At 35.1% G+C, this 23,980-nt stretch overlaps 1 protein-coding gene across 6 annotated transcripts in view; it reads left to right on the top strand.

The window, feature by feature from the left end:
• The window catches only part of LOC109848152 (valine--tRNA ligase, chloroplastic/mitochondrial 2), a 32,174-nt gene continuing 13,168 nt past the window's right edge, over positions 4,975–23,980 (top strand). Inside the window, exons 1-15 of one of the 6 annotated variants that reach the window (XM_020417546.1) lie at positions 4,975–5,319; positions 5,422–5,503; positions 5,819–5,945; positions 12,336–12,419; positions 13,798–13,892; positions 15,429–15,520; positions 16,323–16,376; positions 17,738–17,790; positions 18,782–18,849; positions 19,481–19,556; positions 19,713–19,796; positions 22,101–22,249; positions 22,348–22,465; positions 22,562–22,678; positions 22,920–23,140. In XM_020417546.1, coding sequence (XP_020273135.1) covers positions 5,193–5,319; positions 5,422–5,503; positions 5,819–5,945; positions 12,336–12,419; positions 13,798–13,892; positions 15,429–15,520; positions 16,323–16,376; positions 17,738–17,790; positions 18,782–18,849; positions 19,481–19,556; positions 19,713–19,796; positions 22,101–22,249; positions 22,348–22,465; positions 22,562–22,678; positions 22,920–23,140 — 1,547 coding nt within the window. In that variant the 5' untranslated portion in view covers positions 4,975–5,192. Of the gene's footprint in view, positions 5,341–5,418; positions 5,504–5,818; positions 5,946–11,418; positions 11,547–12,335; positions 12,420–13,797; positions 13,893–15,428; positions 15,521–16,322; positions 16,377–17,737; positions 17,791–18,781; positions 18,850–19,480; positions 19,557–19,712; positions 19,797–22,100; positions 22,250–22,347; positions 22,466–22,561; positions 22,679–22,919; positions 23,141–23,980 lie in introns of those variants that run through there. The other 5 variants (XM_020417537.1, XM_020417529.1, XM_020417522.1 and 2 more) reach the window with 5 other exon arrangements.

Genomic DNA, 23,980 nt, shown 5'->3' with positions numbered 1-23,980 from the left:
CATGTTGATCTGTAATACTCCCGGCCCAGAACCATCACTTGCCGGCGTGCGCAACGGCGCAGGCGTGATATAGTACTAGAGGTCCTGAATAGAATAGATATCGCAATGCCTAATAATTGAAAATCGGGAATAGACATATGCCATAGACACGGGTCAGCCTCTTGGTCTTATGAACCAATTAGACCCCTATGCCCTAACCGTCCGACCACCAACATGCGAGTAAGAATTACACAATTTATCAGGACCGTCCACATACGAGCGGGCGGTTCTGACTTTTGAATGGGGGCAAATTTTCAGTTTTGCCCTACAATTTTTTGTATCGAAGAGTCAAAACTGCCCCCCTCGCATGGAGACAGTTTTGAACGGATGGGGGTGGTAAATAGCTTAATGTTCAAAGTTGCTAAATATGCCTTCATATTGTGAATCTTGCGTAAATGTTCGGATGGGGCCACTTCTTTTTAACATAAAAAAATAGGATAAATAACTTAAACCCTCAATTTTAGTTCTCGCAAAATCGACCAAGATGAATCATGCGAAACATGGAAATCCTCAATAAACTTGAGCATAAGCATCCAGACCACAAAGTTTCCACGTTACATGTCTCCTATAAGCAACGCAATACGTATTTGTAGTTCTGTACTTAAGTTCGTACGTATATATATTTTTTGCCTTGTCGCCTCCGTATTATTAGCAAAGTCGAATTATGTCTTCCCATGTGCACTGTTCCCAAACCATTCTCTTTGCGACTCTCACATGCATGCAAGATGCAAGCCCTTTAAAAACTTAATTTACTACATATTCCATTAATTGCTTCTTCTTTCTATCGAAAGTCCCCATCATTTCTTGGCAATTTCTTGCTTGCTTTTTGAGCACGAGGGACGAAGGCACAACTTATGAATGTTTTCAAAAGTTTGCATGCAGAGCACAGAGATAATGAGGTTATGAAAGGAAAGGTGGTCTACGGGAAGGAATTTGGCAGAAAAATGGGTGGAAAGTTGTCAAGGTACTTGCGTAATAAAAGTACTTAATTATTTTTCAAATAATCAAATATTTACATATGGAATATCACCCCGTAGCTTATTTTTCAAGCAAAAACGGAAAATGCTACTATCTTGATCCACTAAAGCCTAGCCCATCAAAGACAAAAGGCCGAAACCCAGTCGTCGCACAAAAGAAAGACTTGGGTTGAGGGACTAATATGAAATTATGAAAAGATACGAGGGACTAGCATCTTAGATAAATCATACTCCCTTTAAAAGCACGAGTTCGGAAAATCTTTTTTAGACAAATATACTCCTTTATAGTTTGAACTACCTTATCTATAATCAAATTCTAATTTTCAATAGTCAATATTACCCTTCACTATTTTGAATGTTTTATTTATATCTTAATCTATCCTGATCATAATCATATCTTATCCTAATCCTATGTGAACCATGTTTAGCTTAACAATTTAAAAAAACTAATATTAATAAAATATATAAAACATAAAAATGATATTAGTTTGTTAAGATAAAGAAATTACAAGTAGATAACATATTATAATACATGAAGTATTGTAAAAAACCATAAAAAATTTTAAAATTACAGAAAAGATCCTGAAAAGTTCAAAATTATAAAACTCATCCAAATGTCTCAAAACTTAAAATAAAAAACATAAAATTAAAAAATTAACATCAGTTTGCAAAGAATTTAAAATTTACAGTTAACACCTCAATGTCTCAAAAATTATAGAAACACCCTTAAAAGTTTAAATTACAGACAAGCACATTAAAATTCTAAAATTTTAAAACTTACAAACAACACAGATGAATTCAAGAGATTACCATGATACACCTAAAATTTTTGACATTTAAATTTAAATTTTTTAATTAACACCCTCAATATCTCAAAAATTATAGAAACACCTTCAAAAGTTCAAATTATAAAAAGCCACCCTAAAATTCTAAAATTTGTAAATAAAATAAGATGAATTCAAGATATTACCCTTAGACACCTAAAAAGTTAAAATTTGTCAAAATTAACCTCAAAATTTTTAAAAAATTCCTTCAAAATTTAAAAATCGTAAAAAAACTCTAAATTTTCAAAAATTTTAACTAGCACATATCAAATTCGTCGATTGGTAGACCGCTAAAATTTAATATTTTTCAAAATTAATCTATAGTTTTAATAATTGCAAAAGACACCCTCAAAATTTTAGAGTTACAAGAAATATACTAACATTTAAAAAATTACCACCAACACATGAAACATAGAATTTACAACTACCAAACTTAAAAGTAAAACCCTCAAAGTTCAAAACTACAAAAATGGGCTAAAATTTTAAAACTTGACAAAGAAAAGTGTAATTGTTTGGTATTTTTCATATATATATATATTAAAATTTCTAATTTAGGGATTTACTATCCATTTTCAGCATCTAAGAATAGTCTAAGTTGATACTGGTAAACAAAAATAATAAGAATTGATTAAAAACATCCGGTTAATGGATAAAATTTTTAAAAATATTATAGATTAAAATTTATCGGCAGTATATAAATTAAAGTACTTTAATATAATTTTAGTAATAAGTTGGGGTAGCCAAAATACATTCGTAACATTAATTGATAGATGTTTAAATCCATAGAAATGATAAAACACTATAATATTATACCTTAGCATTAATTGATTTTAATTTAGAAACTTTAATCTTTGACGTTAATAATATTTATAGGGTAAAAGAATACAAGGAATTACATATGGAGAAACTATTAGAATATTTAGAGATAACCTTAAAAGAATTGAGTTATTTTCATTGCAAATGGGAAAGTGATGGAAATAAATCTAAAATTTAGAAAACATCAATGAATCACTTGAATTGGCATTAACATAAGACATATCTATTAATGAAGCACTGAATGAGTTACATTAAAAAATAATTTAATAACTTTATCCTAATCAAAGAAAAAATCTCCATGGAAGACATAAGAAAAATTAGTAAGTATTCATAAATTCCATATTGTGTTCTTCAAATTAAATATTAATGTTATAATCTAAGAGAAATTGGTAATGAATAATGCAGGTATTTAGTTTAGATCTTTATGGAAAATGACAGGGATAGAGCAAAGGTAATATTATTGAAATAACAGAAATTCTTATTGGATGCACATCAGAAGAATTCATTTTAGAGGAAAATAAAGAGATAGCTTCTAATTTATTTAAGTAATAAATTAGGAACACAAAGAATTTTATATATATGAAATTAATATTTATTCTCATTGAAATAGAAAAAAAATCAAAGTCTATATTTTGAGCAGTTTGTGTTGAACATCATAAGTACATTTGACTTCTTTGTAAAGTTAAATGAGATGATAAAAAATTAACGAGCCTAGGAAAGATAATAGCATAAAAAATACAAAATTAGCCTGATGTCACAATTGATGTAGATGATGAAGACAATACTCTAGAATTGTCCGAGAAATGATAAATGATAAACCTGAAGAAGGATTGATCTTAACTCAATAAAAAATAAAATAGAAGAAATAAAAACAATATTTTATGAATATTTTATAGAATAGTTTAATTATTTTGAGTGAAATTAGGAATCTTTAGAAGGGAGTTTCATGAATTTTTTTCAGTACTTTTATATTCTTATGTGGATATTTTTATCATATAAAAGTATACTAGAGTTAGCATTAATCTTTAATTTATATTTTTTTATGAAGTCTATCAATGATTAGGAATAAACTTCATATTCTCTTTTGCATCGTTTTAACATAGTTTAAATCAATCATTTTGCCATATTGGTTTTAAATATTCACCTTCCTTGTATAACACTATTTTAATATTTTTTACTTTGTAATGCTATACTTTCTCAAATAAAGCTTAGTTTCATATCGATCAAAAATAATATGAAAATTCAAATTATTTTTATATTATATTTGTTTTTTGTCAATTCAAATATCAACATGAAAATTTAAATTGGGTGTATCCCATTTAAACAAACATAAAAAAATAATCGGGATGTAAGAGTTTAAAGAAAAAAATGAGCACAAACTGCCAAAAATACTTAATCATGGTATTAAATCACGTGCATTGCATGTGTGTTAAAACTAGTCATTAATAAAAGTACCTATGTTTCAAACAGTCTTTCTAAATATTTATACATAATAATATCATTCCACAGCTTATTTTTCAAGCTAACCAGAAAATTCTACCATCACCTATAGCTTATTTTTCAAGCTAACTTCAAAATAAGGACTAGCCCATCAAAGATACAAGGCCCAAACCTAGTCACAAGAAAAACGCCCAGAGCATATCAGCATCCGCTGCCGCTAGGGGTGGAAGTGAACCAAATATTTAATAAACAGTTCGGCTAATATTCGTGCAGATATTCGGTCATATTCGATCCGACAGTTCATTTAACACTAAATAAATATTTTTCAGTATTCAGCTTATAAACGAATAGAATTTAACTAAATGTATATTCAATTCGACTGATTATTAACTATTTGATAACTTTTTATATGTTAATACTATTAATTAAACTTGTTGTAAATATTACCCATCAAAATTTTTTATTACAACTTCTACCCATATATAAATAAACAAGTTAAGGGACCTAGGATTTCACATGTCTTTTGGATCATGAATGAACGGTTCAGATTTGTACTTGGCATAATATAAATAGCTTTAACAAGATCTGATTCATCTGAAACCGCCGAACTCTCCCCCATCATCTCCGCCACAACTCCCTCATCATCTCCGCGCCTCCTCTACCTCCGCCGCCTCCAGTCACCGCCTCCAGCGCCCAGCGCCGCCAAACCCCCAGCCCGCAGCCCCATCCTCCTCTTCCCGAGCCTCCAGCTCTCCATCTTCGACCCCCTGTCCAGATCCGCCCGAACTCACCTCAGGCCGCCGCCTGACCGCCGCCGGCAGCCTCGAGATCCAGCGCCCAGCCGCCTCTCCCCTGACGTCAATGGTAAATCTAATAGTTATCGAACACGAGCACAAATAAACGAAGCGAATTCGAAGTCTAAATAGTATTCGTGTCGAATTCGAACACGAACACGAATAGTCCTAATTGAGCCGAATTCAAATTCGAATAAGACAATATTCGTTCAAATTCGCTTCGTTTCCCCTGCCGCCTTATCCCTCCCCGAGCTCTCATCTCAGTGTTTAGGGTTTATCTTTATCCCAAATTTCATTCTTCAATGGCTCTCTCAATCTGTAATCCCTCTCTATTCTCTCCTCACTCTCTCCATAGATTCAAGCTAAACCCTCTCCTCCTTCGTTTAGGCATCACATCGCGTAGATGGAGCCCTAGCTCGTCCAAATCCCGTAAGCGCGCATATTTTTCAGGTCAAATTCTTGATTTTCTTGTTATTTTTGTGTTTAATTCTTTATTGTGATGGTTTTTTTGCTTGTTTTTATGATCAGTAGTGGCGTCGGATGGTGAGGTTTTCACTTCCCCCGAGACTGCAAAGTCTTTCGATTTCGCTTCAGAGGAACGGATATATAACTGGTAATTCCTCGTTAGTTTTGAGTTCGAAATGGGTAATTTGTTCAGGTGATGAGTGAGATTTACTTTTAAACATTGGTTCCAGCTAATTTGTTTCCATGTCAGTTAATTTTAGAATTGTGAAACATTGATATGTAATGATTAGTCATTTATGCGTCAATATCTTTGGTTGAAGTGAGAGGAGTTTATCTGTTGATATGAGAACGATGACATGAATTATTCATAAACCAAACTTTAAATGACATTGGGAAGGATTGTTAGTTATGGACTTATGACCATATATTTTTTGACATACTAATACTTGTTCTTTACTATTAGGTGGGAGTCTCAAGGGTATTTTAAGCCTAGTTTTGATCGTGGAGGAGATCCTTTTGTTATACCCATGCCACCGCCTAATGTTACAGGTTCATTGCACATGGGACATGCAATGTTTGTGACCCTTGAGGTTTGATGTGATGAAATTCTAAGCCCGTTTCTTAGCTGAAGTATTCTACAAAAGCATTTGTTAATCCCAACACGTTGACGATATTATCTGCCTTGCAGTCCTAGGACATTTTGAATTTTTATCTTTTTTTTAAATATCTATGCATTTGTTGATTGTAGTTTTAGTTTTCAGAGTGAAAAGGGTTAAGTTGGTGATAGAGTTTTTCTTGTCCTTGATCATATTTTATTTGAAGTCAAAGTCTTGAATCTACGGTTTAGATGAATCCTAACCTGAGGTTAACGCCTTTAGCTTATCAATCAATTGTCCGTAATGTATCCCAAATATGAAATGAACTAGAATTTATAAGTCTTTATAAGACTTTTGCCGCAATGTCACATGTATAGTGAGATGATTTGAATGTTCAATGGGCCATCATTACATATGGGCAAAATGACTAGATTGGTATATTTTGTAAATGCTTGGTGACATGTTGGTATATTTTCTTTTAGTTTTGTCAGATTGGTATATTTTGTCGACTCCGGCGTCATATAGGCCTTAAGTTTGGCCGGAGTTACTGTTTCGACCAGTGCTGACGGGATTTTTTGCATACAATCCCCTCATTAAAACCCCATCATGCTCCTAACCCCCTCCTCCTCCTCCTCCTCCTCCTCCCCCTCTCTCTCCTCATCCTCTTCAATCTCCCCCTCTCCCTCCTTCTCATCATCCTCTTTCTCATTAAATTTGGGCTGGGATCACGGGCTTGATGATGAGGAACGCTAATAACATTTGAAGTTTTTACCTGCAACTCTGGAAGCACTCTGGAACCATTGTTTTAAAAAAACTCCGCCTAGTCCGCTTAGGCGTTCGTCTAGGCCTAGGCGGTACCTAGGCCGCCTAACTATCGTTTAACGTCCGCCTAGTCCGCTTAGGCGTTCGTCTAGGCCTAGGCGGTACCTAGGCCGCCTAACTATCGTTTAACGTCTAGGTGGTATTTAGGCTGCCCACCTAGATTTTACGAGCGTTTAGGGGAGCATTGCATGCTTACGTGGATTGCACCCTGTAGGCCTTGGTTACCTAGATTTTACGAGCGTTTAGGGGAGCATTGCATGCTTACGTGGATTGCACCCTGTAGGCCTTGGTTATGATTTTATGTGTTGTAGCCTACATGTCCTCCAAACTCCATTAACCTTTAAATATGAACACCTCCACTACCTCCTCCGACCTTCAACAAAACCTCATCGATCACCACTTATGAAGAAAGAAATCCGTCTAGACACCAGTCCGACATCTAAGCTTTCTATAACATTGATATTCACTATCAATTATTATAATTAAAAATAAAAAAAACATCTTAGGCTTTACCCTTGTTAATTATTATTTTGGCTATTTAGTATCTAAGTATGCATGATTTATTGTGGAACTAAAATTATTATATTTTTTAAAAATTTATATGAATTTAATACATATTTTTATCAATTATTATAATTAAATAATTTAAAAATAGTCGAACGCCTAGGCGCTGTCTAGGCGTACGTTCAGGGGTCTAGGCGCTAGGTACTCGCTCAAACGCCTAGTCTGCCTAGCGCCTTCTGTAACATTATCGAGCTCCCCGATATTTGTAACTACTAACAAGGTAAATAGTACTTCTTAAATATCTATTTAAGTTAGTTAACAATAGTAATTTAAACTTAAGAAGTGTAAGTTAACAGTAAACTTAAGTTTAAGTTTAAGTTTAAGCTAACAGTAAACTTAAGTTTAAGCTTAAGTTTAAGTTAATATTAAGTTTTTTGTTGATGGTAAACTTAAGTTTAAGTAAACAGTAAACTTAAGTTAACAATATTTTAGTTAACAGTAAACGTTTAAGTTTATTGTTAACTTAAACTTAACAGTAACTTATAAGTTAACAGTAATTTGAGTTGAGAATGAGTTTTTCACTGTTGAGATGAACTTATAATTTGAGTTGAGAAGTATAAACATACAAAGAGCTATTGTAATTGGTAAACCAAGCAATTTAGTTAATAATGTTGGTATTTTAGTATTTATGTATCTTTGATTGAGTATATATATTTATCTTCAAGTATCACAATTAAAAAAAACACCCAGAAACTACTTAAGCGCCCGCCTAGGCGATTAAACGCTGGGCGTCAAGTCTGACGCCTAGAAGCGCCCAGCGTTTAATGTAACATTGTCTGGAGCAACATAACACTCACAGCCCAAAGCATCGACTCGAGCAGGAAGCAATCCCCCTAATCCACAATCCCCCAATCTCGGTTCAAAACCCACATCCAAAATCACATTCCCTGGCTTCAACCTATGATGCAAGATCCTTGGGCTACACAAATACCTCAACCCTTTCACAATGCCAACTGCAATCCGATGTCTTGCATCCCATCCAAGGCTCAATTGACCAAACCTCACCCTCTTCATTGCATCCTCCAAGCTCCCACTAGCAATATAATCGTACACCAAAAACAACCGATCCTGTTCTCTAACATAGGCCCTTAAGCTTATCACATTCCGGTTCTTCACTCTGGCGAGCAATTCAACTCCCTTTGCTGAATTGAGTAATTGGGAGGATTGGGATTGGTTCAAGAGGGCAAGTTGGATGGTTTTGGGGGCAATTTGGGTGGAAAAGCTGATAGGGCCTTTGAGAATTGGGGTGCGGTTGGCAAAAAGGAGAAAGAGGATGATGAGGAGGGAGAGGGGGAGGAGGAGGAGGAGGGGTTAAGAGCATGATGGGGTTTTAATGAGAGGGTTTTAGGCTTAAAATATCCTTGAGACTCCCACCTAATAGTAAAGAACAAGTATTAGTATGTCAAAAAATATATGGTCATAAGTCCATAACTAACAATCCTTCCCAATGTCATTTAAAGTTTGGTTTATGAATAATTCATGTCATCGTTTTCATATCAAAAGATAAACTCCTCTCACTTCAACCAAAGAGATTGACGCATAAATGACTAATCATTACATATCAATGTTTCCCAATTCTAAAATTAACTGACATGGAAACAAATTAGCTGGAACCAATGTTTAAAAGTAAATCCCACTCATCACCTGAGCAAATTACCCATTTCGAACTCAAAACTAACGAGGAATTACCAGTTATATATCCGTTCCTCTGAAGCGAAATCGAAAGACTTTGCAGTCTCGGGGGAAGTGAAAACCTCACCATCCGACGCTACTACTGATCATAAAAACAAGCAAAAAAAACCATCGCAATAAAGAATTAAACACAAAAATAACAAGAAAATCAAGAATTTGACCTGAAAAAGATGTGCGTTTGCGGGATTTGGACGAGCTAGGGCTCCATCTACGCGATGCGATGCCTAAACGAAGGAGGAGAGGGTTTAGCTTGAATCTATGGAGAGAGTGAGGAGAGAATAGAGAGGGGTTACAGATTGAGAGAGCTATTGAAGAATGAAATTTGGGATAAAGATAAACCCTAAACATGCTCCTAACCCCCTCCTCCTCCTCCCCTACTCCCTCCTCATCCTCTTCAATCTCCCCCTCTCCCTCCTCATCATCATCCTCTTCCTCATTAAATTTGGGCTGGGATCACGGGCTTGATGATGAGGAACGCTAATAACATTTGAAGTTTTTACCTGCAACTCTGGAAGCACTCTGGAACCACTGTTTTAAAAAACCCCCGCCTAGTCCGCTTAGACGTTCGCCTAGGCCTAGGCGGTACCTAGGCCGCCTAACTAGCGTCTAACGTCTAGACGGTTTTTAGGCTGCCCACCTAGATTTTACGAGCGTTTAGGGGAGCATTGTATGTTTACGTGGATTGCACCCTGTAGGTCTTGGTTGTGATTTTATGTGTTGTAGCTTACATATCCTCCAAACTCCATTAACCTCCAAATATGAACACCTCCACTACCTCCTCCGACCTTCAACAAAACCTCATCGACCACCACTTAAATGAAGAAAGAAATCCGCCTAGACACCAGAAACCTCATCGACCACCACTTAAATGAAGAAAGAAATCCGCCTAGACACCAGTCCGACATCTAAGCTTTTTATAACATTGACATTCACTATCAATTATTATAATTAAAAATAAAAAAAAACATCTTAGGCTCTACCCTTGTTAATTATTATTTTGGCTATTTAGTATCTAAGTATGCATGATTTATTGTGGAACTAAAATTACTATATTTTTTTAAAAATTTATATGAATTTAATACATATTTTTATCAATTATTATAATTAAATAATTTAAAAAAATTTATATGAATTTAATACATATTTTTATCAATTATTATAATTAAATAATTTAAAAATAGTCGAACGCTTAGGCGCTGTCTAGGCGTACGTCCAGGGGTCTAGGCGCTAGGTGCTCGGTCAAACGCCTAGTCTGCCTAGCGCCTTCTGTAACATTGTCGAGCTCCCCCGATATCTGTAACTACTAACAAGGTAAATAGTACTTCTTAAATATCTATTTAAGTTAGTTAACAACAGTAATTTAAACTTAAGAAGTGTAAGTTAACAGTAAACTTAAGTTTAAGTTTAAGCTAACAGTAAACTTAAGTTTAAGTTAAAGTTAATATTAAGTTTTTTGTTGATGGTAAACTTAAGTTTAAGTAAATAGTAAACTTAAGTTTAAGTAAACAGTAAACTTAAGTTAACAATAATTTAGTTAACAGTAAACCTAAGTTTAAGTTTATTGTTAACTTAAACTTAACAGTAACTTATAAGTTAACAGTAATTTGAGTTGAGAATGAGTTTTTCACTGTTGAGATGAACTTATAATTTGAGTTGAGAAGTATAAACATACAAAGAGCTATTGTAATTGGTAAACCAAGCAATTTAGTTAATAGTGTTGGTATTTTAGTATTTATGCATCTTTGATTGAGTATATATATTTATCTTCAAGTATCACAATTAAAAAAACGTCTAGAAACTACTTAAGCGCCCGCCTAGACGACTAAGCGCTGGGCGTCAAGTCCGACGCCTAGAAGCGCCCAGCGTTTAATGTAACATTGTCTGGAGCAACATAACACTCACAGCCTAAAGCATCGACTCGAGCAGGAAGCAATCCCCCTAATCCACAATCCCTCAATCTCGGTTCAAAACCCACATCCAAAATCACATTCCCTGGCTTCAACCTATGATGCAAGATCCTTGGGCTACACTCAAAGTGCAAATACCTCAACCCTTTCACAATGCCAACTGCAATCCGATGTCTTGCATCCCATCCAAGGCTCAATTGACCTGACCTCACCCTCTTCATTGCATCCTCCAAGCTCCCACTAGCAATATAATCGTACACCAAAAACAACCGATCCTGTTCTCTAACATAGGCCCTTAAGCTCATCACATTTCGGTTCTTCACTATGGCGAGCAATTCAACTCCCTTTGCTGAATTGAGTAATTTGGAGGATTGTGGTTGGTTCAAGAGGGCAAGTTGGATGGTTTTGGGGGCAATTTGGGTGGAAAAGCTGATAGGGCCTTTGAGAATTGGGGTGCGGTTGACAAAAAGGAGAAAGAGGATGATGAGGAGGAGGGAGAGGGGGAGGAGGAGGAGGAGGGGTTAGGAGCATGATGGGGGTTTAATGAGGGGGTTTTATGCAAAAAATCCCATCAACATTGGCTGGAACAGTAACTCTGGCTAAACTTAAGGTCTATATGGCGTCGGAGTCGACAAAATATACCAATCTGATAAAACTAAAAGAAAATATACCAACATGTCACCAAGCCTCTGCAAAATATACCAATCTGGCCATTTTGCCATTACATATTTGACCAAGACGATGTTCATTTCAATCATGGATCAAAAACATTTTAACATGCTTATTCCAATAGTTTGACTTTGCTTATATGTGTACACTCACAAGCCATGCGACAAAAACATTTCTTGCATGCTTATTTCAATCTAGTTTTAATGTGCTTATATGTGTGTACACACAAGACATGCTTTTATGTAGCTATGGTCCTTATATGCATGCGTAACAATATCAGCCTCACGGTTCATAAAATTTTCACTTATATATGAATGTTTCAATAGTGCCTGGACACCTGCCAAGCGGCAAAGCCATCTAAGGTGTCTAGCATAGTAGCTAAGTTCTCATATGCACCCAGGGGATCCTTTTGTTTAATTGGCTCCACTCTGATTAATCCTAAATTCCTAATATTTTATTTCTTTTTGTTTTCTTTTCTCTCAAAAACCTTTGTTCTTTTATATTGTGTCACTCCAGTGAGGCAGGCGGACATGAATTTCTTTTCACTATAGCATAATTATGTGAATAGAACTGTTTGACTCAGATCAGAAGCAGTTGACTGCTTTAGAGTGAATATTCACTATGTGCTACTATTTGTCTGCTTTGGAATTTAGCCTTTTTCAATATTCTTTTCGTAAGGTTAAACATAATTTTTGGTAGTTTTTAACTTAGTATTACTTTGTCTGACTAGGACATAATGGTTAGATACTTTCGTATGAAGGGGAGGGCCACACTTTGGCTTCCTGGGACTGATCATGCTGGTATTGCAACTCAGGTTAGTTTCTAAAGTAGTCTAAACCTTTGCTACTTAAACATATACAAATCATAGTTGAGGTTGTGTATGTTCTTCGCGATGCTTGTTACCTTTCGCTTGCACATGTTCTTCTTTACATCTAATGAAAATTTAATACTATAATTCTGATACGTCCATGCATAAAATTCTGAGTTCTTTGAACATCATTTCTTGTGCTGTGGTTATTCCTCTGCTATATGGTTAAGGTCAACCTTGTTATCATCATTTAGAATCACCATCTAAGACTTTCTTCTTAAAAGTATGGTAAGTTCTAGGGCACCAACTCAAGTTTGACAAAGGGCCCACAAGAGTTTGATAAAATTTTATAATTGGCTAAGAAGCATGGTAAGTTCTGGAGAACCAACTCAAGTTTGACAAAGGGCCCACAAGAGTTTGATAAAATTTTATAATTGGCTAATGTCAAACCTCTAGACATTGGTGCCAAATTCCTATATCGGGAATTTGAATTACAGAGTGGCGTGAGGAATGACTGAAGAATATAGGTTTATGAATAACAAAAGAATAAGATAGTATACAATTTGTACCTCACACCCAGCAAATCACATGTTTAATAAAATACAAGTGGGCCTCACCCGACAAATCACATGCAACAAAACAAACTTTTACACTCTCTGGCTCCCTGAACTAAAGAAGAACAATCATATTTATAGGAATAGAATAAAATTCTTTAGACAAATATCAAATTCAATTATAAGTAAATTATCTAATCCTAACTAAAGTAAAATCCTAATACATTTTCCTGTTCTCAACTGCAAAATTTTTGAAATTGTCTTATCCTGCATCAGAGTGTTTCAAAGTAGAACCTTGATGGGCATTTTGTCAGATAGGTTAGCTGGGGGTGCCCGCTCTTTGTGGTCATACAATTTGAGCTCATGTATCTGCGGATACAACAAGAAGAATAGAAAAAAAGCCTCTATTCCAAAGTCTGTGGTCGGCTATATGAATGCTAACTTTCCATTTAGTTTGTTGAGGGCTTTCTTCTCCATTAAGTTAACCACTATCATATTTTTCTTAATTTCTTTCGATCGAGTTCTCTTAGGCCTACCAAATTTGGAGATTTTCCATATTTTCTTAGATCAGGTATCTTGATGAAAGCCAAGATGATACAGTGTATTTATCATAATTTGGGAGTCATGCTCATCTCTTGGGCACAAAACAAGCCAAAGAGTCAAAGAAAATTACAATTGAGACAGTTTACGTCAACCTATGGGCTTTGTACTAAGATTTGCTTAACTAAGATTAAATTAAACCATTTTCCAACTTCAGGCTGCCAGTACCAATTTATTTGTAGCGTTGAGACATATCAATTTATAGTCATTTTCTAATTGGATTGCTTCAGTTGGTGGTGGAAAAAATGCTTGCCTCAGAAGGCTTGAAAAGGACTGATTTGACTAGGGAAGAATTCACCAACAGAGTATGGGAGTGGAAAGAACAGTAAGCTCTTGTTTACTCATGCTTCTTGTTTCTTAACTGTTGCATTTTTTACTAGTCGTACTCAAAGAAACAGTTGTATTTCGTTGATTTGTTATTTAATTTAAATTCAACTTCAAACAGGCTTTGTTTGTTCATGTTTCTCTTTTCACATCCATTCCAGATCTGAGTTTCATAGGATAAGCAGTTATTGAAACTGTAAACAGTTTCATTTTACTTCCTTTCAGCTGAACTTGCTGTAATATCCATAGGATCATAAATCATTTAAGCACTTAATATATATTGCACAAGCAGGCATTTTGTTTCTCAAGTATTTCTTACTTTCAAGCAATTCCTCCACTTGCTTCTGTAGATTGGCAAGTGATTAATCATAACCATAAAACTCTGCATCTTTTAGACCCATACTGGGACACAATATAAGAGACAACTAGTTTTTCTAGTGGCATTGTAGGGCAGTTGGACCTTTTCCAGTTTCATTTGCACAGCAAAAGATACATGACTTGCTTACTTCATCATCAGCTAGAGTTTCAGTTGTGTATGTGAGGATACCATGAAATTCACATATTCAACAATGCTGGAAACTTTTGAGAAGCGGGATATGTAGTGGGGAATACTTTCTGTATGTAAGGCTTGTTTCTCAAGTTACAATTCTCTTGCTGCCTGAAAAATCTGCTTTTACCGACAACTGGTTCTATCATATATGCCCAGTAATAAGGATGTGACTCTTGTTAACTTAGTTCAAGGTTCCACAGCTTCTTATCGTTACATAGCTAAACTTTTTGCAAATGCATTCCATCTTTATTGATCATGCTTTCTTTTAAATTGATATAGGCGGAAACCATATCTCTGTGTGTGGGTGGGTGGGTGTTTTTTTTTGGAGAGGGGGGGGGGGGAGGGGGCGTGCGCGTGTGTGTTTGTAAATGTAAATGTTGAGCATGTTCACAAGCTGTAAACTAGTTGCATTACCTGTAACCAGCTTTTGCCATATTAATGTTTCCATATTGTAACTTGTATTTAATGAATTCGAAGGTGGAATTCCATATTGCAACTTTTGGGTGTGGGTGTGGGTGGGTGGGTGGGTTGAGCACATTCACAAGTTGTAAGCTAGTTTCCTTATGTGTAACCAGCTTTTGCCATATTAATTTCCATATTGCAACTTATATTTAATGAATTCTAAGGTGGATACCCATATTGCAAGTTTGCAACTTGTGTGTGCGCGCACACGCACACACCCCTTTGTAAATGTAAATGTTGAGCACATTCACAAGTTGTATAGTAGTTTCATTATTTGTAACCAGCTTTTGCCATATTAATATTTCCATATTGCAACTTGTATTTAATGAATTCTAAGGTGGAGTTCCATATTGCAACTTGTGTGTGCGCGGGCGCATGCTTGCGTCTTTGTAAATGTAAATGTTGATCACCTTCGTAAGTTGTAAACTAGTTTCATTACCTGTATCCAGCTTTTGCCATATTAGTATTTCCCTACTGCAACTTGTATTTAATGAATTCTAAGGCAGAATACTATCTTGCTTTCAGATATGGTGGAAGAATTACTAATCAGATAAAGAGACTGGGCGCGTCATGTGATTGGACTAAGGAACGTTTCACGCTTGATGATCAGCTAAGTCGTAAGAGAGTTGCCTACCTAACCAAATGCGACATGTGATGCTTTAGATACTCTTTGGATTGAGTTGCCTCCCTATACAAATGCCAAACGTGTATGAGAATATAAATACTTTTGGATTAAGTTTATAAAGTCAAAGTCCGCACATGATGTTTTACATAAATAATTGTTAGCTTAAACATTATTTTATTAAATAACTTTAATTCAGCACTTCAGTTATGTATCTGGCTATGTATAAGTCCCTACATCTGGATACCTCCCAAATTCAATCAAGGATTTGCCTTCTTATATACCTCTAACAAATTCTTGGCATATGCTCCTGGGTTTGAGGGTGCATGAGAGTGTGATAAAAAAGCTTGAGTAGTAAATATTTTTCTTTGTATATTGCATCATATAAATTCTGTTCTGCTGCCATGTCTATACGTTTATTCTTCTTATAAATGAAACTTGTATCAGGGTGTTGTACACAATTTCTTTATTTTGTTTGTGAATCCTGTTAAAAAAATTGATGTTGATGTTCAAGATATTGTCATCTCCCCGGCTTATAGTCTTAGTTTTCTGTTTTATCTGCTTCACAGTTCATAGATTTTTCTTTGGCCTAGACAAAGTGCAGTTAAATATATTTAAGTTTGATATCTTGTTTGTGTTAAGTCCTTTATGGATGTTGTTCGGGTATATATTCTTTTGATAGAGTTTTCCTATATGTTACTCTTATATTTTTTTTGTGGTCATTTACTTGTGAAAATATTCAAATTATGTAAGATATTTCTTTTCTTTTTATTATTTTAACTCATAAATGGTTGCAGGAGCTGTGATTGAGGCATTTGTTAGGCTTCATGAGAAAGGACTAATATATCAAGGTAATTATTTTTCCGAATGACTAATATTACCTTTTCTGGTTACGTTGCATTAAATTTATAGTATCATGCTTTCATGTGTTTTCTTTTTAAGAGATTCAATGTTAACCTCAGAAAAGTGCAGAGGCCACTGGTTACCAATTTGTTATTTCGATAGCATTATGTCTCCAAATGGTTAATTACTATATATGCTGGTAACATCTTACTTCTATCATTGTCTTTAAAAATTCATTTTAAATATGCTTGTGTGAGCTTTTTAGTTGCTTCTAGGGCTTGTAAGATCTTCAGAGGTTTGCACGACTTTACGAGGCTGCTAACAGTGTCACTTATTTTTGTATATAGAAGCTCTGAATAAATTGGGAAAAGGAAACAACTCCAAGTAAATATCAAAATTTCTCATGGTGGTTCAGTCAGAAAGCTTGCAGGGACAGAAAGTATAATTCTGCAGTTGTAATTAGCCGTCTCCTCTGACATTTTTGGTTTAACCCTTGAGAAGCTGGGAAAACTCTGCAAATCCAAAGATTTAAATCTTACAAGAAGTACATATCATACCAACTTTAGATAAGGTTCTCTCAACTGCACATTATCGGATCCATGGATCCGATAGCGTTAACCATATTAGTTGATGACTCCAACAATGGACGTGCACTATATGATCCTTAACATCATATTATCGTCTCATCCAAATTTCTTAAGTTCTTGTTTGGTTGCCTTTCAGCAGTACAATTTGTTGTTTCCCTATGTCGAGTTATGCAAAGCAACGAGGCTGTGACGTTTGAAAAAGAAGACAATGGAAATTCTTGGTTACTACTGGATGCAGCAATAGTTATTGTTCTAGATGCAACAGTAATTGTTTTCCAGAGCAGTTAAATCAATTTTACAATTCCTAATGCATATTCCATTCACTGTTTTGGAGAGATCAATTATTGAGCAATGTTTTCTGTTGTTCTGAGTCTTCTACCTGTTATTCCTCTGGTCGTGATAAGCATTGGGGTACTCTGATCAGCGAACAGGTATATCTTCTAGGGTCATGAATTAGCATATGTAGTATTTAAAAAACTAATTCTTTTGCCACCAAGTTGGAACATATACTCTAAAGCTACCACTAAACTCCTTTTTAATATCTTTCTAAGCCACTCTCTTTTGAGTATTATGCTAACACTAACATATGCTTGCTACCACTAACATATATGATATTATCTAACCATCTGAGAGTAGTATGCTGTATTAACTACGGATAAACTATGGATTTGACAGTATTCAGCATGTGTTTTGTAATCGTGTATTGACTTCTGTTTTCCTTCACGTGATGTCGCTCATAGTATTCTTTTATTTGGATCACTTATGGCAAATTTTTTCTTTAGGGTCTTATATGGTCAACTGGTCCCCAAACTTGCAAACTGCAGTATCTGACTTGGTATGTTCAGTTTTATTTGGTATTAAATTGTTTATATTACATTCCTGGATTGTTTCTGTTTTGTTGGTTTAATGATATCAGCACCACTTTGCACTGGGATGTGCCCCGTGGGTTTATATCCGACTTCCATGGGTGGATTTTATGTGCGTGGTTAACTTGGAAAATTAGTATTGGGTTAATTTCCTTGTATGTGAATTTATCCATTACTTGTCATTAGATATTTGCTCGCCCGCCACATCTTAAAAGGGAGCATGTTGATGTTTTTCGAAAAAGAGTTATTGTCATTTATCAATTAACATTATAAAACTAATTGTAGATGTCATTTGGAGCCATATTTATCCATTCTGCTGTTTTGGTCTTTGACATTTTAAGTTCTCCTCATACTTGTAAATTTCCTGCATGGACTGGGCTAACTAGAACTTGGAGTTGACATACTATCCTCTACACCATCATCATATAAACGTTATCTGTCAAAATGTTGACAGCTATTTAGGGGAAATATGAATGTAAAGGTGTCATTGATGAAACTTGTTTAATCGCTATCAACCTAAGGTCAACATTACAACAGGCACCTAACTCATGAGCTAGGAAACTGTGTAAAATAGTGAAAGAGAAGGGTTTAACATACAATTCAGGTGGCTAGTTGCCGGATAGGGTAAACTACTGCTCGCTACTGCATTTTAATTCTTGCATCTTGATAAGCAAGGCTTCAATATTGTCCTACTTTAAGAGTCAAAAAAAGGTAAGAATTATAAAATGTAGGTATATTGAAAAACATTCATCTCTTAGGTTAGGTGTGACAGGTGGTTGAAACAAAACACATTCTTTTAGTTGCCACTGTGTTCTTGTGTTACTTTTATTTGAGGAATTATATCTTTTGGAAGGTGAGTACAATTGATGTCATTTTTTCATGCCTCAATTTGCTAGACTGACAAAGTGTCAAATGCTTCATATTTGCGTAAATTTCAAGCACTTTCCTTGCTCGTTTTAGGAAGTGGAGTACTCTGAAGAGCCTGGTGCTTTGTATTACATCAAATATCGTGTTGCTGGCGGTTCAAGGTAATCTTGACTCCATGCATTTGCTTGTAGCTGAGAGCATTATTTGTATTCAAGTGTTCTAGTGAAATGGGAGCATTTTGATTTGACCTTTTGGATATCCTCTTTATATTTATTTATTCATTTCTTTTAATTTTTATGTATGCACTGACTTTTAATCCTTTCATAATGAGGTAACTTTCGTTCAGTTTTCTTTCATTCTTCAGTTTGAAAATTGTCTTATGCACTAGTGCACTTTCATGGATAATAAATAATAGGAATATTCCCCACCAATTTAGAGGCATAGCCTATACCCCCCCCCCCAACCAAAAAAAAAAGGAAAAAAGAAGTAATTCTAAAGCATTTTACAGATAATGTACTTGGCTGCATTTTTTAGTCATGGCATCTTTATTTTTTTAAAAGTTTGACGACTTTAAAAGCACATTTTTTAACCCAGCATTTCTTTTTAAAAGAATTTGTTAGTAGCACACTTGCAATTTATGTGTGTAAGTTTTTTCTACTCTAGCTACATGCGTTTCAGCCTAATCAATTGTTGAATCCTTTTCATCTTAAATCTTACATCTTTGCTTCTACTGAGGCATTTATAACCTCATCACTGATATTGTCGTTGATATTGCATTGATTTATGTTGCAGGAGTGACTTTTTGACAATTGCAACTACTCGTCCAGAGACATTATTTGGTGATACAGCCATTGCCGTTCATCCTGAGGTTAGACAATTTCTTGTCTACAAGAAGCAATTTCTCTACGATGCTATTTCACCTGAAATTCCTCCCTTCCTCCTTGTGTATTATAAGTACATTTAATAGGTTCCATCCCCTGAAATAGATACATCTGTAATAATGTATATTTTCATCATGTTGCAGGATGAACGCTATACTAAGTACATTGGTATGCAGGCAATTGTACCTCAGACATTTGGCCGCCATGTCCCCATAATTGCGGACAAAGTAAGTTTTCCATGTTTTTCTTGTTCTTGCTTTTTTTTCACTTACTGACTACGAAGTATGGCCGGTGAACACGTGGTTTGACCATTTTTTCTCCCCTCGTCCTTCTAGCACGGGTTTATATGAAACCAGCCACCCCTTAGTAATTTAATAAATTTAGAAAGAATTATCACAAAAGGTGATGGAATATAAACCCAAGCTCATTTCCATGCAGTCACTGTGAAGTAACTCTGGTTTGGGCCCATGAAAGGGCGTGCAAGTTGCACATGCACGTTAGTATAGGAAGTTATGTCTTAATTCTCATGACAACTTCGGAGTTTTTGTACTGTGGAATGGAATTTGTAAGAGTAGTCTTTTTCAGAATGGCTAGCCAATTTGCAATGTGTTTTCTCTCTTAATGTATGAGCTATATCATGAAAAACTGGACAAGGGTCCCACAAGTCTCTGTATAAGTGATTCACGAAACAAATAGTAGTAGAACTTGTTCCATCTAAGAAAAGCCAACAATTCTTGATACAACGAAATCTGTAATGGTACTCACCTAATCCCATAACGCACAAAGAATTGGCATTCAAATTTGCTAGTTTTTTTTTAAATAGAATACAAGGAATATTGTTTTGATCAAACCAAAGGGTCTTATCTTTACTCGTTGACATAATAGACAGCCAATCCATGATGATATTGTTCTCTTGATGTATGAACAGCAATGTTATGCTAGGTAAGAGACCATGTTGGTGTTCAGTGGCAGATCCATTTTTGTTTTGTTTTGTTTTTTTTGGGGGTGGGGGTGGGATTAGAACTAAAAATATAATATTAGAAAACTATAGTGTTGTAGTTTTGGGTTTCTAGTATTTAGTTTTCAGCTTTTAGTGTTTGGGCTTATACCAATTTGAGTTGATTTTTGAAAAGTTAAATTATTTTTTATTTTCCAATGAGCTAATTCTATTTGCTATTAACTTATAGTGTTAGGTTGGGTAATTGGGTTGGGGTGCAATTTGAAAATACTATAGGGGGCAAATTGGAAATATTACATGAACCTATATGTAATTTCTAAATTTCTAGGGGGGCAACTGCACCCCTGGACATCACCTGAATCTGCTCGTCGGTGTTGGTGGTGAGTGCGCTGAGTGTCAACATGGAGTTAACATAAGCAATCAGCAATACAAAAAAGAACCATCTACTTGGTTCTAATCTCTGTTTCGAGTTTGGTAAATGGACCTGGTTTTTCGGTCACCCTGTTGTTTCTGCCCTTTTCGTCCCTGAAATGTTAGGTCCTTTTGTTGATTTGAAAGCTGAAAGCTCGTCAGATATTGTGTGATAGAGGGTTGATGTATGATTATTTTTGGCTAAGTATCAAAAAAAAAAAAAAAAAAAACTTTGGACGATTATCAGATAACTCCTTAACTTTCAAAATATCTGAAAACCCCCCTTAACTTTACGGGCTATTAGAAAACCATCTTTAGCTTTAAGATTTTATCAAAAAATCCCCATTAACTTATAAGGTTTTATCAGAAGACCCCCTAACATCATTAACCACAATTTTTCACACGAGGGGAACTTGTTTGTTTGCCATTATTTCTTCGGTCAAGAATGGTTTCTTCTAGATTTCCTATCTCTGAAGTCCATTTGAATAAACTTCCCCCCAAAAGGCTTATATATATTGCTGTTTACATAAAATAGTGAGGAAAATATTCTGCTCCTTTATTTGAACAAATTTAGATTCATTTCTCTAATCCTTTTTGTACAACGGTTTCAAAGCGTGTTGCAATAGTAATGAAGTTTCCTCAACTATCCTTGTCGAAATAATGTCATATAAATAATGGAAAGGAGTTCTAGCATACTGTCCTAAGTGTAAGGTGTAATGTCCTGTAAGTTTCAGATGCAATGTTGGGTCAGCATCTGACACCGACTGCATGGGCATGGACAGTCCATCCATGTATAACTTGTCTAGTAACCATGTTTAGAACTCTAGTTCCTAGGTCTGGGTCTTCTATCTTGAGCTCACTTTATATAAGCAAATCGTTGTAAATGTATTTTGGCATGGGATATTTGTACAATAGATGATGATATTTATTCAGTTAACTTATAAGCTATGCTAATATATATTGGACTATTTTCTGGCTGAACATCAAATTCCACGGAATGGCTGCATCCCCAGAGATGAATTCCGTACAATTTATATTTAATATATATTTGTGTGGTATGCTATAGACAGCTTTAAATAAAATTTCTTACAATTGTGGGTTTTTTTTGCCCTTTATAAATATTGTTCTTATATTTAACTCTTTTAGCATTAATAATGTATAGCATGTGGATAAAGAATTTGGAACTGGAGTCTTGAAAATAAGTCCTGGGCACGACCACAATGATTATCATCTAGCTAGAAAACTGGGTCTGCCAATACTCAATGTCATGAACAAAGATGGGACCCTTAATGAGGTCGCTGGCTTGTACAGGTAAATTAATGTCTTCATCCAATTTGGTTGATACTATGTAATGTAATTCAGTTTCTTGTCAATTTGTCTTGTATTTGTTAATGCTATTCATCTCTCAGTGGGCTTGATCGATTTGAAGCTCGAAAGAAACTATGGTCAGATCTTGAAGAGACAGGTCTGGCAGTAAAAAAGGAGCCTTATAATTTACGTGTTCCCAGGTCGCAGCGTGGTGGTGAAGTGTGATAACATATTCCCTATTTTGTCTTGTTTGAAGTGCTTAAAAGAATTTCTGTGTTTCCAAATAGTAGCTTTTTTTTTTCCTTTTGTAATCAGATTATAGAACCACTGGTTAGTAAACAATGGTTTGTGACCATGGAACCACTGGCTGAGAAGGCCCTTCATGCAGTGGAGAAGCAACAGCTTATCATTTTACCTGAAAGGTTTGAAAAGGTAATGACTGTTATAAAACTTTAGTTTAGCTAGTTTACACCACCGATTGCATGAACCTTTTCTTTCATTGCTATCTTTCTTAGATATGAATCAAATGATACACACCTCTTATTTCTCATGTGGCTTGGTCTTCAATTTGGTGTGTGCTCTTGTATCAAATTTCTCCCGATGATTGCTACCTATTTGATAATTGAAAGACAAACATACAAATGAATTTCTTGATATTGTTTTTTGACTGCAGACATATAATCACTGGTTGACAAACATTAAAGACTGGTGTATAAGCAGACAATTGTGGTGGGGTCACCGAATACCGGTTTGGTACATTGTGGGTAAAGATTGTGAAGAGGACTATATTGTCGCAAGAAGTTCAGAAGAAGCACATCTAAAAGCCCGAGAAAAATATGGAAGATCAGTGGAAATATACCAAGATCCCGATGTTCTTGATACATGGTTTTCAAGGTTTGCACTTTGTAGATGTATTATAATATTGATTTTTTTCCTTGGTCATAGTCAATATGCAGAAAGTAAGCAGATATTCTCAAGTAGATATAACTCGACAATTCTTATATCTAATTTACTCCAGTCCTATGACTAAAGGATTTTATATATATATATATATATATATATATATATACTATATATTATATATAATACTAGAAGAGAAGAGAGAGAGAGAAGAGAGAGAGACGAAGAGAGAGAGATGGTAAATGTTTTGGTTACCCAAGCATAAATCTTTGTGCTTGGTAGTGAGTGGCCCACATCCCCTCCACCCTCATTCAAACATGGGGGACCACAATTCACATGGGTTTGAGAAGCTGCATGAGGATCTGCAGATCATTTAAATGAGTGGCACGGATTATGTCAACGCTCACTACCAAGTATAAATTTGTTGCTTAGACCAAAGCATACTCCATTATCTCTTCATATATAATGAATAATAAAATATGTATATACTATATATACGAGTATATATATATACTAATAGTCGCGACCGGAAAGAGAGAGGCAGTCATATGGGTATGCTTGTACCGAAGCACAAAAAAAAGTTGTGCTCGGATAGTGATGGTCACATCCCCCTCTCATCATTCAAGATATGGGACCAACATTCACATGGGTAAAAATAAGTGGATGCAGGATGATGACACATAACGTACCAAGCATACATTTTCTCATAGTATATACTATATCACATACTTCTATACCATAGTACAGTTACATATACTTATATATACACTATATGACCTTCAGGCTATACTAGTATATATAAGTACTCAATATACTAGAAAATTTTTCAAAACG

This window comes from Asparagus officinalis, chromosome 1 (assembly GCF_001876935.1).
Source record: "Asparagus officinalis chromosome 1, Aspof.V1, whole genome shotgun sequence".
In the NCBI taxonomy this organism is placed as follows: domain Eukaryota; kingdom Viridiplantae; phylum Streptophyta; class Magnoliopsida; order Asparagales; family Asparagaceae; genus Asparagus; species Asparagus officinalis.
The sequence above is the reverse complement of the archived record's forward strand: the minus strand, read 5'-3'. Positions and strand labels throughout refer to the sequence as shown.